The sequence below is a fragment of the Aquarana catesbeiana genome, linkage group LG03 (genome assembly GCF_042186555.1).
Source record: "Aquarana catesbeiana isolate 2022-GZ linkage group LG03, ASM4218655v1, whole genome shotgun sequence".
Classification (NCBI taxonomy): Eukaryota; Metazoa; Chordata; class Amphibia; order Anura; family Ranidae; genus Aquarana; species Aquarana catesbeiana.
This window is the reverse complement of record NC_133326.1, coordinates 417,842,023-417,856,388: the sequence shown is the minus strand read 5'-3', so window position 1 is coordinate 417,856,388 and position 14,366 is coordinate 417,842,023. Positions and strand designations below refer to the sequence as shown.

Sequence of the window (14,366 nt, the reverse complement as noted above, 5' to 3'; positions counted from 1 at the left end):
TTGCAAAAAATAAAAAACCCAGTGGTGATTAAATACCACCAAAAGAAAGCTCTATTTGTGAGAAGAAAATGATAAAAAATTTTGTTTGGATACAGTGTAGCTTGACTGAGTAATTGTCATTCAAAGTGTGAGCGCTGAAAGCTGAAAATTGGTCTGGGCGGGAAGGTGCATAAGTGCCTGGTATTGAAGTGGTTAAAAACGCTACTGCAAAACTCATTCTACAGCTACAGCTTTCTACAGCAAACACTACTGGTGTTTTTAGAACATCCAGTGTGCATGAAGCCTAATAGTGAAGTTATTGTGAATAGACGTGTGGTATTCAATAAAATTAATTCATACAATATGGTGCACAACATACAACAAAAATCAAAACGTGACATGTGCATAAATGATGTGCTCTGTACATTTCATTCATATTCAAACAGAGAACTAAACAAAGTCAATATGTACAACATACAAATTTAATCAAGAAATCTTCGATAAAATGCCTTGTGCAGTGATTAGAATTATCAAAAAATTCCCCTTAATCCAATTTGCCACCAACCAGTGTTCAATGCCACCGTGTGTACTAAACAATCACCAAACAAACTTTGTGGCCTATACCAGCCAAACACGCTTATAGGCAGAAATCTCTCAATAGATTATCAGGAGGTAACAGCACCGAATGGCCATGCTGTCATTATTGGAGCCAACCACTCTCATCGGCATCAGGAAGGAAGCAGAAGAAAAAAAAAAAACCTTCATAGTGCAAAATAATGTTTTTATTAACACAAATACAACATCCACTGTGTTAGAGGGCCAACTCCAGCTGCAAGCACCGTGGTTATGCACGTCCAAAAGCCATGCCCATGCTAATATTTCATTAGTTTTGCACAAATTTATTTATTTATTTCAGGTACTTATATAGCGCTGTCAATTTACGCAGCGCTTTACATATACATTGTACATTCACATCAGTCCCTACCCTCAAGGAGCTTACAATCTAAGGTCCCTAACTCACATTCATACATACTAGGGACAATTTAGACAGGATCCAATTAACCTACCAGCATGTCTTTGGAGTGTGGGAGGAAACCGGAGTACCCGGAGGAAACCCACGCAGGCACAGGGAGAACATGCAAACTCCAGGCAGGTAGTGTCGTGGTTGGGATTCGAACCAGCGACCCTTCTTACTGCTAGGCGAGAGTGCTACCACTACACCACTGTGCCGCCCAAAATGCATCTGTCCATATATTCATTTGCAATCAGAGAGAGCACTATTAATTCTTTATGCAGAGTGGCAATAACAAACCCCTGCAAACTCTGCGCAAAATTTTGGAGTTTGAAGGTGTTTGTAGGAGGGATTTTAGATCCAAAATACAACACAAATGCCCCCACTGAGCTTTGGTACAATGAACAGATTTTAATAGAATACTCTGAACCTGTCTTGTGGGTCTACAGACACAACCAGTCCCTAGGACAAGAGGTGGTTCAGGGCATTCTGATTGATTTAAGAGAAGAAAGCACTGAGGAGGTAGGAATTTGAACTCTATTTTGTACCCCTTTGGAACCACTGATTACTGAGCTCATAGGTCTTGGAAATCTGCAGCCCAAAGAGTACTGTAGCAGATGCTCCTCACTCTTAAGAGCGAGGGCGTCTCATTTGGAAGAAGCCTTTGGGGAAGACTTTGTGGGCTTTGGGGATCAAGTCTTGAAAAGTAAAGGGCCAAACTTAGGGTTTGAAGTTGAAACTATGGAAGAGCAATTAGGTGCTCTGCTATTTGAAGAGATATAGGCTCTCAAGGAGGAGGATTTTTAAATCTTCAACGGTGAAAGTATAACCCTCCCTACTGTAACATCTTTGAAGACGTGTTATTAACCACTTTAAGACCAGGACTTTTCTGACACTGTTTACATGCAAAAAAAAAAATAAATACATTTTGCTAGAAAATTACTTCGAACCCCTAAACAAATAATTTTTTAGCGGAGGCCCTAGAGAATAAAATAGTGGATTTTGCAATTTTTTATGTCACTTTGTATTTGCATAGTGGTTTTTCGAAAGCATATTTCTTGGGAAAAATACACGAATGAATTTTAATGCACACAAACACAATAGCCAATTTTTTTGAAACAATATATAACAGTGTTCTCCCCAGTAAACTGATAACTAACAACTAAGACATGGGAAAAGTGGAGGGTTGATATTCCTTCCCTGGACGAAGAGGAATGGAAGGAGTGTTTAATTTCCTACATTCCTTCCATGATCGCGGCGAAAGATAGGTTCATACAATTTAAGTTCCTACACAGAGCGTACTTCACCCCCCAGAGATTGGCACGCATTTACAATCAAAGGCACCCCAATTGTCAGAGATGCAGACAGGAGGTGGGAACCTTTTGGCACATGGTCTGGTCCTGTCCCAAACTTAGACCCTTTTGGTCAGCAGTGGCCTCCACACTGAGCAATGTTACAGGCTTAAATGTACCGGTCGATCCTCAGATACTATTGCTTAGCCATTTGGAGGATCTTGAGGGAGACAGCTATAGCAAATTGTGTCTTACCTTTGCATTATATTATGCTAGGCGTGAAATATTACTGGTATGGAAACTAGCAGAGCCTCCTACTTTGGCATCATGGAGAAGGTCGGTGAACATGGTACTTCCCCTGTATAGATTGACATATGAAAGTAGGCAATGCCCAGGGAAGTTCGATAAAATCTGGTCCTCTTGGGTAGATGCCTCTGGGGTCCCTGAGCCCCCTACTCCATAATTATTATGCTGTGAAACTCATTGGAGGACATCCTATATCTCATTGCCTACTCTTCTTGTGCTCATTCCCTCTTGCACCCCCCCCCTTCCCTTCGCTCCCCTCCTTCCTCTTCCCCCCTCCTCCTCCTCTCTCTCCCCCCCCCCATTCCCCCCTCCCCCTCCTTATCAGGCTGGATTGAAATTGGTTACTTACATAATTTTATCTACGATGGTATAATACTATAATGCAATAAGGTGTAATGTTAAGTGATATTTCTGACATCTGCACAACTGGAATATCTGATAAACAGAGACTACAGGTTGAAGGTAGATTTTACTGTCATTATCCTCTCTACTTTAAATGTACTAAATTATCTTGTAATGTAATGCTGATTTGTTTAATAAAAATTTTCTGTTAAAAAAAAAAAAACTGATAACTAACATGTCTCGCTCTAAAACAAGAGCACGCTTGTGGAATGGCACCAAACTATGGTATTAAAACATCACCATAGAAGGCATTTTAAAAGCCTTTACAGGTTACCAATTTAGAGTTTCACAGGTGATCTGGTGGTGGAATTATAGCTCTCGCTCTGCCATTTGCAGCAATACCTCACATGTGGTGCGATCGCCGTTTATGTATGTGTTCGCCTTTGCTTGTGACAAGAGCCCTTCACATTTTTTCTTACTCTGTTTTTTATCACTTCTTTGCTGTCACAAGGAATGTAAACATCACTTGTGACAGCAATAGGCAGTGATAGGTACTCTTTATGGAGCCATCTGGGGTCCATTAGACTCCAGATGTCACCTCTGCCCTTAAAAGCATCTGATCAGACCAAGATCAGTGTTATCAGATGCTTTCACTATTTAAAAATGGCACGGTTTACATCCAGGGAAACCGGAAAAGATGAAAATGCTTGTATAATATCTGGTCTCAGAGGTGACCAAAGACAATCCGGTCTCCGATCACCTATATTCTAAGATGCTGAATCGGATGCTGGGCTCACTGCCGGGATGGGAGAGTCCGGAAGGGCACTGGAGGGCAGCGGGATTCACTGCCTTTTAAAAGCAAACCAGCAGCTAATTGCATGGGACAATGCCTAATTAGGGAGGCATTGTCCTATGCAGACAAGATGTTGAATTGCAGCAGCCTGGAGTGGAATTGAGCTTATGGTACTGCTTTGAATGTGGCTACCATCAAACCAAGTACTGATGGGCAAAATCTGAATAGGAAAAACTGAGCTTGAGGGAGTAGTGCCAGGATCTTTTCAGAGGGAAGGAAAACCCAGGCCTGGGATGTGCCCAGGATGACTCACAAGTATTCCAGACTATATTAAATCTAGCATTAAATCTAACACAGACTTCTGGGGAATTAAAATCCACCTCAAAGTCTGCAAATTCAGTACAGTCTCTTGGCACTCAAAGTCTGGAGGGAACGATCCTTCAACAGCAGGTCAACCAGGAAGCCCACAAGGTGAACACCCTGAGAGTGAAGAGGAGCCAACTTTTGTGACAACCTGAAAATCAGTGGCTAGGTCAAGCAGAAGGGCCACTATCTGAAAACGATAGGCTACTACCGCAAAACAAAAAAAAAAAACCCTGGTGCAGATGAAAATTGAGAATCTGCAAATGGCCGTCTGTTACCCCAGCAGATCCCTCTGTAGCAGGGATGCAATGACTGACCTGGCCGATTCCATACAAAACTTCTGAATCTGAAGAACAAACAAGTGGGCGTAAAAACCCAGAAACCTCTCCCCTGTAGCCACAGGGACAATTACCAGCACAATGAGCAGTTACTGAAAAGCAACATGCAGATATGAAGGCATGAAACAGGGATGAGGGATTAAGAAAAAATGAAGCCTGCACACAAGGTTCCTGGTGATCAAGAACAGTGATTTCTGTGTTGTCCCAGTGAGCCCAGCCCCCACACAGTTAGAACACACCCAGGGAACACAGTTAACCCCTTAATCGCCCCCTAGTGTTAACCCCTTCCCTGCCAGTGTCATTTATACATTGATCAGTGCTTTTTTTTTTAGTACTGATCACTTTAATAATGTCACTGGTCCCCAAAGAGTGTAACTTGGGGTCAGATGTCTGTCGCAATCCTGCTAAAAACCGCAGATCGCCGCCATTACCAGTAAAAACATTAAAAAAAATAAATACATAACTGTCCATAAATCTATCCCCTATTTTGTAGAAACTAACTTTTGCGCAAATCAATATATGCATATTGTAATTTTCTTTTTGTTTACCAAAAATATGTAGCAGAATACATATTGGCCTAAACTGATGAATAAATTTGACTTTTTATATTTTTTTTGGATATGTATTATAGCAGAAAGTATTTTTTTTTTTTTCAAAATTGTCAGTGTCTTCTTGTTTATGGCGCAAAAAAATAAAAAGAAAGCTCTATTTGTGGGGGAAAAAAGGACATAACAGTTTGAGTACAACGTCGCACGACCGCACAATTGTCAGTTAATGCGACGCAGTGCTGTATTGCAAATGGCCTGGTCATTAAGGGGGTAAATCCTTCCGGGACTGAAGTGGTTATAGAGGTGTGTGCCTTTCTAAATAATGTCCAATAAATTTACCACAGGTGGACTCCAGTCAAGGTAGAAGCATCTCAGGCACGATCAAGAGAAATGGGAGGCACCCAAGATAAATTTCTATTGTTACAAAGGGTCTGAACACTTATGCCATAGTAATATGTAATTTTTTTTTCTTTTTAATAGCTTGACATTTCAAAAATTCTGTTTTCACTTTGTCATGATGGGGTACTGAGTGTAGATTGATTGATTGAGTGTATATTTTAAACTGTAGTATCAGGCTGCAACATAAAATTGAAAAAAGCGATGAGGGTTTGAAAATGTTATGAATGCACTGTATGTGTATATACCGTATATATATATACACACACATATACATATACACATATACACACACACACACACACACATACAGTGCATTCATAACATTTTCAAACCCTCATCGCTTTTTTCAATTTTAGACCTTGATCGTGACTGGTTGCCACCATCTCTTCAAAGTTGCAAATAAATTTCTATAAGTCTCCAATAGAATTTTGAGGGCAACCAATGTATTTGTAAAAGTAAAATTTTTTATCTTTAAATTTATAAATCATAAACTTAATGAAAATACATTGTGGTTCAAAAATTGCACCTCAAACTTTATATTTTTAATCCAATGAGAAATGCCTAAGGATCCTTGCCCAGGCCATCAAGGTCAGGTGAGTTGGGTGCCGCTGACTGGTGAGGGTGCAGGCTGAGGGGAGGTCTGTCCAGACCCAAAGCACACTGCAAAAACAGAAGAGACAGCTCCGCCACCGCACACCTCTCCTGAGTAATTAGCAGGTATAAGCAGCCTCAGCTCAATTTATCCAGGCCACTCCCCCAACATGTTTTGCCCCACCCCAAGGCTTAACTATGGAGAGGTGGGGGCAAAGCATGTTGGGGACGTGGCCAGGATGAATCGCCGAGGCAGGTTTTACCCGCTAACCACTTTGGCCGGGTGATATGTGCAGTGGCTTGGCTCTTATATTTTTAACACTTTTTACAGCAAATCCAAATTTTAAACCCGGTCAGGGTTATAATGGTTGTATCATTTTTGCAGTGCTTGTACCCATGGCTGGGCAAATCCAACGCATTTCAGTAACATCTTCCATAGGGGTCAGGGAATCCCACTCCACAATAAAAATTAAACAAAATTTTAGTATCAAAAGCATAATGTTTCCCCTACTGTAGGCTGCAGGTCCATGTGAGTATGTGGAATAGACCTAGATAAACTAGAGACATTGGGAATAGATATTATGTGTGTCTAATGTTGTAATGGGCTTTGCTATATCGGGCGCAACATATATATGTATTACCTTCGACTTTTAGCCTCCCTGGCGGTATTCCCGAGTGTGGCTCGGGGTTAAAATTCAGGACCATTAGCGGAAACCCCGAGCCACACTCGGGATTACATCGCAGGATCCTGGTGTGGCTTTACTTACATTGTCCCCGGGATCCTGCGATGTCCCCCGCTGTGTCTGCGGGCTCCGTCCTCCTCCGAAGCCTCTACGTGCCAGGCTCCGTTCCCTGCGAGCGGCGCGACGCATGGGGGCGGAGCCTGGCGGCAAATTCAAAAAAATTGTAAAAACATAACACATACAGTACTGTAATCTTACAGATTACAGTACTGTATGAAATTATTTCACATCCCTTTTGTCCCCAGTGCTTTGTCCTATGCCCTGCATGCAGTTTTATGTTATATATACTGTTCTTTCTGCCTGGAAACTAGAGATTGTCCATAGCAACCAAAAAGTGTCTTTACGTCAAAAGTGGCTTTAGACCAGCTAGAAAACAGCAATAGTAAATTAGAACACTTGCAGAATTGAGCGATAGTGAATCGTGGGGAAATTTATTTTATTTTATTTTTTTTTTTTTTTAATTATTTATTTTTATTTATTATATTATAATTTATGTTTTTGTGTTTCAAACTGTATCATACCCGGGATATCTACTAGACTCTTGTTTGGACAGATTTAAGTGTGTTATTGTTAAGAATTACAGACCTACAATATAAAACGCCAAATTTCCATGCAAAATAATTGTACCGCTTTCAGCACCTAAAATCCAAAATAATCATACCGCCAGGGAGGTTAAGAGATTTGCCTAAATATACATCTGTGGCCCATTTTCCCGTTTTCCCTTGGGCTTTTTTAGTCTAAGGAGTGCTTGTTTCTTTTCTTGTGTTGTGGTTATTATGAACTAAACAGGAATTACTCACAGTAATTTCCCCCTCTTATATGCATAGACATAGTTGCCTACATTCTTTTGTAACTGCTGAGTGACTGCTGAGCCGCATCAGTTGCAATTAAAAGAAAGCTGACCATCTGCGCTAACGAATGGTACCGGGTGATGCCCGGTACAACCCCTTAAAGCAATAATCGGTAGGTTTGTGACCGATACCGATTCTTCAAAAAAAAAAAGTGAATACCGGGCGCTTCGATAATTGGTCGACTCCATGTGCAATATAAAACTGAGTCTACAATACGGGTGACTATGCATTTGATACTGTAATTCATATCAATTTTATTGTAGGAATTCCCTCAGCCTTGAGGAAGATAAAGTTGAAATTGAAATGCGCTGGGATTGAACGACTATGAGTATAAACACTGCAAAAGTTATACAATAATGATCCTTATAACCCCATGTGTTTGCTGTAAAAAGTATCAAAAACTAATAGGTTGTCAGGTTGATGTACAATTTTCAGCCAGATTTTGTTGTTACATAATATATAAAAATAATTTACTTTTACAAATACACGTGGTATTGTTTGGCCACAAAATCCCACTGGAAACCTATAGACAGTGTTACAGTCAGGAGTTCCACAAAAAAAAAAAAAAAAAAAATCCAATTGGAGTGGGTGAACAGCCACAGAGATCCAACAGATGTTGAGATCATACTACAGTAGAAGTATCTGAAGGAATCTGCGCTTAAGCAAATGCTAGATGAAGGACCAAACCCTTACAGAAATTGCTACAAACTAGGGGAGGGCACCAAGGATCAACCAAATGCTTCAAGATCAGATAAGCATAGTTAAAGTGGTGTTCCGGCCGAAATTATACTTTTTAAATAAAAATACCCCTATAATACACAAGCTTAATGTATTCTAGTAAAGTTAGTCTGTAAACTAAGGTCTGTTTTGTATGTTTATAGCAGTAGTTTGTTATTTTATAAACTTACAGCAGGCCGTGGCCATCTTAAGTGTGGGCATCTGAAGCCAGACTGTATTTCTTCCTGGATCTCATCCTTGCAGATATTGCACATGCTCAGTGCAGCACAAGCAGTGTAATAGGTTTCAGGTCAGGTTTCCATAGCAACGGAAGTTTCAGAGGAAGTTGCCGCCCCTTCCCAGAAAGCATTGCAAACAGGAAATGATGCGATGGGCCGCGGCCATGGAGGAGGAAGTGAAAAATGAATACAGCAGATATACAGTAGGTGCTGAGAAAAAAAATTAAAAAATATCCAATTTGTTTACAGTGCAGTTTAGTGAGGGATGCTGAAGAGTTGTAAAAGTGGGTGGAACTCTACTTTAAGTGGAAACTGTAACCTGAAGAAGCAATTAGTCTTACTCAGCTAAATGGAGGACTAATCAACTAGCCACCAAAAAACAGGTAAAACAAAAATACTGGAACAGGATAAAACTAGACCAGACCAACAAATACAAAATACAAACACAAAAAATAAAAAGTCAGCTTTTTCAGATTGTGGAGGGGAATGGGTTAGAGTGATGCAAAGTGTGTTTTTTTTTTTTTTTTATGTGTGAAGGTCTGCTTTCACAAAATATTAACATTCGTGAAATGCCACGAATGACAACAATCACTGTTGCTTTTTCTAAACTGTTATTAAATAGCTGGTTTCATAACTGATTACATGTCCAGCACCATGGCAACTGCAGATCAGACAGAAGCCAAGATGGCACCTTCTTTGGCTGTAAAGAATAGGGGGGTTTAGTTCTGCTTTAACTGCTGGAAAAAGGGAGGTCCCTGAAGGAGGGTGTCATTTCAGTAAACTTTATTACAACGTGAATTACGTTGGATACAAAATCTGTGTGCCACCACACCTGACATTATACGTTACCGGCCCTTCCTTGAGGGATTTTCCTCTGGGGCTGAGAGGAGTAACTCTTTATGAATATAAGTGACAGCCTGTGATCCCCTTTGAGTCTTAGATTTGTCTATACTTGGGTTTTACCTTCTGTGTGAATATACATAGTTTACTTAGTTGTTTTCAATGTAATAATGCATATCATCTGTTTGCTGTTACATTTCTTGCCCCCGTTTTCTTATGTTGTTCATGACCATTTGATTTGTTCTGTGTTGCCCCCTCTTTGTCATTTCACATGACCCATTATGTTGTTGGCCACATTATATTTCTCCTCCCCCGCTCACCACTGTCTTCCACCCGACGCGGGGGGGGGGCACATTCCGACATTTGCTCTGTTGGATGTGCCCGTTCTTCGCTCCACTGTTAAGTGGCGTTCCTGCGTCGGTGCCCATTCAGCGCAGGTCTCCACCCCACCACTTGGGGCGGGGCCCTGCTCTCCCTGGGAAGGGGATCTCTCCAGTGCATGCCCAGACACCGTCCTATGTTTACATTTCGGCGCCGCAACACTTTTGCGCATGCGTGATCACGGCCTCATGACCTGGCCCTCCACCTCCCGGTCGTGGGGACGTCAACGCTGCACCTCTGCGCCAGAGGCCCCACTCACACCATATATAGCCACAGCCATATCAGCCTACTATAGCTGCTGCGGCTCTGGCCTTTCAGGGGACACATACGGCTATAGACAGGTTACTTACACCTTTACTGGGGACATGGCTTGCTTTTATCCCATTGCTATATACTAACTTTAGCTTCTATCTGCTATATTCATAGGCATACTCTGTGGATAAGAGGTTTTCTTTAGACCCCCTTTTCCCATATGGCAGATTACATAACTCTAATCCTGTTGTTTCTTATATCCCCTTTTATCATGTGGTAGGTGCCTTCATATGTCCCTATTTTACCATGTCTACCTATTTGACACACGATTCTATTTGTATTTACGCACATAATTCTATATATCATTTACACTTTAGACCCTCTCTGGACGTGCGTCTTGAGTGGGATGCTCGCTGGTGACACCGGGTAGTGGGGCTTGGTGGTAATTTTCATTACACGTGTTTAGCTGCTTGCTATTTACTTTACTCGTGGTCATGTGAAGTCTCAGGTTGGACCCTGTTCATGTAAGATGCTCTATTTTTGTATGCTTCTTCCATTGCTGTAGTAGTTTTGAATATAACTCAATATGTATTGATTATTTTTATACTAATATTTACAACATATATTTTCTTAGCTATAGGTCTCTATATGCTTGAACAAAATCCCTGAAGAAGGGCATTTAGCCAGAAACGTTGGGTCAAGCTAAGAGAGTCTCAACATATACCTACATTCACCAACCTATTACGGATTTGTATATTTATATCACCTTTTTATATCGTTATTCTAAAATTGTTATTCTTTAATATGCAATAAAGCTGAATATTTTCATACTCTCATGTTTACAGTCACTTTTCTAAAGTCCCACCTCTTTAAGGGTGTTCCCGGTTTACTATTTTTTCTCTGTATATGAGGGATTCTTTCAAAATTCAGTATACAGGGGGCCATGGATGTAAAGGCCATTACAGAATAAAAATTAGATGGAGGTGGTTGAAATCCTTAAATTGGAAAAATATTAAAGAGTGCTAACTGTATCCTGAAGGAATGATCAACACTTGTATAAAAGGGTAGGTAGGATGGAAAGTATACCATAACCTCAACTTGTGCACAAGAATTTCAGGACCAGAAAGAGGAGTAGGAGTCTTTACATCAAACACAAACACCCATAGGTGCCTAACTGGAAAAAAAAAATTATAGGATTCTAGGAATCACCCAACCCACCCCTGTAAAAGGGCAGAATCCTTTGCAAAGGAGTGAAGGGTAGGAATCCTAGCACTATGATTATTTACTTGATAGGCAGTAGGAAAGAGAAAGCAATCTAAGCAGACCTCCACACAAGACCACAGGTCAACAACAGAGAAAAGACCAGTCATCCAGGGATTACATCCCACAGAGACATATCCCTTCTAGGGGGAATTTGCATGAGCCATCAAGATTATCTCCAGCAGAGGTCAGGTAAGAAGAGCGCCTAACTGAGGGATGATGCTGATGACTTGGGAACTGTCTGTTCCAAGCAAAAAAAGCTAAAAAAGGGACAGGCAAGAAAAATTCTGTTGGGAGGCCACAGTTACTCCTTGGATTGGGGGGGTATCCCCTTCTTTGCCAGAGTCCATTAAATAGGCGTCAAGAACTTCTCTGTTAAGAAACCAACTTGGTGCTTTGTCCCTATTCCAGACTCCCTAACTCCTTGAGAGACCAAATCCATAAACCCTGTAAGAGGTAAATGGGGGAAAAAAAATCTGATACACAAAGAAAAGAAAAAAAAAATCAAAAAGGTTCACAGTAAGTGAACTCAATTAGCAAAGACTTGAGCCAGGCAGCTCCACTCAAAGGTGACCCAAGATTATCAGTGCTATGTAGCTGGCAATTGGTATCTAGACCAGATTTACAGAGAACAGAATCCTTTGCATGAACTTCAAGAAGCTTCAGGTTAAGTCTGCTGAGCGCATCACAATGGGGAAGAGCCAGCGCTGTGAGCAAGGCCCAAAACTGCTGTAGGACACTGCAGAGTCAGGTCCTTACTAGGGAAAGAAGTAGGAATTGACCTCTGTCGATCTTGCAGGTCAAGAGGTCCTTTTAAGCCTCTAGAGCTGAGGTGCGTAAAGCAGCCAGAGGAAAAAACTCCCTGTGGGGAGGGGTTAGTGTTCAATCACTGAGACAGGTTCCTACCAGAGTAGGAAAGTAGGAACCATTAGTCCCAGGGTGTAGGGAATCAAAAACCTGGGAAGATGCACAACAGGGTGTAGTAACAGCAGAAGGGTGAGGAGAGATAGCTGAAAAAGGTTGTAAGGGGACACCTGAGCATCTAAACTGAGGAGCTAAACTACAATCATGCCTGTGTTCTATCAGATAGCTGCTACCCGGCCTACTGCGCAGGTGTGATGCACAGCAAAAGTGACGTTGCCTCACGGCCATCTTGATACACCCACACTCATCCGCAGTAAGCCTAGTTATTAGTTGGCAAGCGGACATCTTTATACACCCACTGGAGACTTGCTTTTCACAGTTATTTTTAACAGTAAACTCCGCTTATATAGTGAAACGCAGTATTTAGAAGTCCGTAACACTGTTTAGATGTTGACTTTTAAAACAGCGGCAAGCCTGCTGATGTGACCTTACACCGCTGCTTTTAAAATTCATCAGAACAGTGTTACGGACTTCTAAATACAGCATACAGCATTTCACTATATTATCTGAGTTTACTTTTAAAAATAACTGTGAAAAGCAAGACTCTGGTGGGTGAATAAGGATGTCCACTTGCTGACTTCTAAATCCAGGCTTACTGGGGAAGAGTGCGGGTGTACCAAGATAGCCGCGAGGCAACGTCACTTCGGCTGCGCATCAGGCCGATAGCGGCTTTCTGATGGGTAGCAGGTATCTGATAGAACACTTGCACTAATGTGATGGATTCAGCTAAACTGGCAAAATACAAAATGAACATTTAATGCTGTAATGACTCAGAATAATATTTGTATATGGACATCGTTGCTCTAGCTGTATTAAAAGAAAAACTAAGAAAAAAAAAAAATGAATGTGAATTTATTTTTTATATCAGAAATAAAGTTTACTAAGCAGAACAAAAAAAGTTCCACGGTCACTAAAACAGTATACATCAAAATATCTGCCAGTTGAGTATACAAGCGCGCAATAAAGTATAGGAGTCAAGTAAAGATCATTGTGCAATTAAGCATATTATCCAAGAGTAAATTCCGACTTAGGATACCTTAGAGAGTAGGCAATATGCCTCACGGACTCAGCCACAGCCTAACAGCCGGGGTAAGATTAGCTTCATGGGTGAATGTGAGATTTAAAAAAAATTAAAAAAAGCCTCCTACGGAGTACGCTGACTCTGAATCAGAGATGGTAATATTGACCTTATGCAAACTTAGAGATGGAGGCCCAGCAAGGTTAGTTAGAGACTGCTGATTGTGGCACTGGATCATGTGCCTCTGTAAGTAGACTGCTTATGTAATTGTACACAAACTGACAAAATCCAAAGTAGATAAAAGTGTCCTTGTGGATATTAGAGACATATCTGCCTTACTCGACAGAGCTGAAAACAATTATAAGGATGCCCCTACAAAAATCTCTCTTTATCTCCACAAAATAGGTATCGGTACGCATACTTAAAAAACTGGTATCAGTGCATCCCTATTTAGGGCGTCATTTAGGGCAGTCCAACCGAGGGGAGGGGGTATCCACCTAACATATCAAACAAGCGCAAACAGTTCTATGAAAACAAGAGAAAAAAAAAAAATATAAGGCCTGCTTGCAGCTCTAAGCCACCTGAAGGACTTCACACCCGAAGCTGGCATCAGATGAGGCCTGAACACATACATTGTAGTACTTTGAGAAAGACTGATCAAGGACAAGATGGCAGCCTTGCAAATCTAGGAAACAATTGCTAGAACCTGAAAAGACCAATGGGTATGCACAGTTCTACTAAAGGGTTGTTAGCATAAAACAAAATTGGGCCTAGTAAACTGGGCTACACTCTTGACACTAGCAAAATAAAAAAAACAAAAAAAAAAAACAACAAAAAAAAAAAAACAGACAGGCTGGTCGTTGGAGGGGCTATCCAAGGATATCCCACATTTTTTTTTTTGTTTGCTGGTGTCCAGTCCTGATGTAGGCAGCAGTATATTGATGAAGAAGGTAAAAGTCGGAAACTGAAGTAGCTCATTTACCCTGTTACTTTACACATTTTAACACTGTTGTGGAATCCATTGAACACAACAGAAAAGATTTGGCTGTGGAAGAATTTATAGTTAACGTTCTATAGAATGTTCTATTCAAACAAAGGAAAAAAAAAAAAGTGTGTGTATAAATACCTCAATGTCTTCAATTATTTTGGGATATAAGGACCGATAAAATGAATTTGGC

At 40.9% G+C, this 14,366-nt stretch overlaps 1 protein-coding gene across 5 annotated transcripts in view; it reads right to left on the bottom strand.

The window, feature by feature from the left end:
• The window catches only part of FBXW11 (F-box and WD repeat domain containing 11), a 637,027-nt gene that overhangs the window by 356,393 nt on the left and 266,268 nt on the right, over positions 1-14,366 (bottom strand). For all 5 annotated transcript variants that reach the window (XM_073620748.1, XM_073620747.1, XM_073620746.1 and 2 more), the window contains one exon: positions 14,315-14,366. This exon is cut by the window's right edge and continues 39 nt beyond it. In XM_073620748.1, the coding sequence (XP_073476849.1) occupies positions 14,315-14,366 (52 nt within the window). The remainder of the gene's footprint in view (positions 1-14,314) is intronic.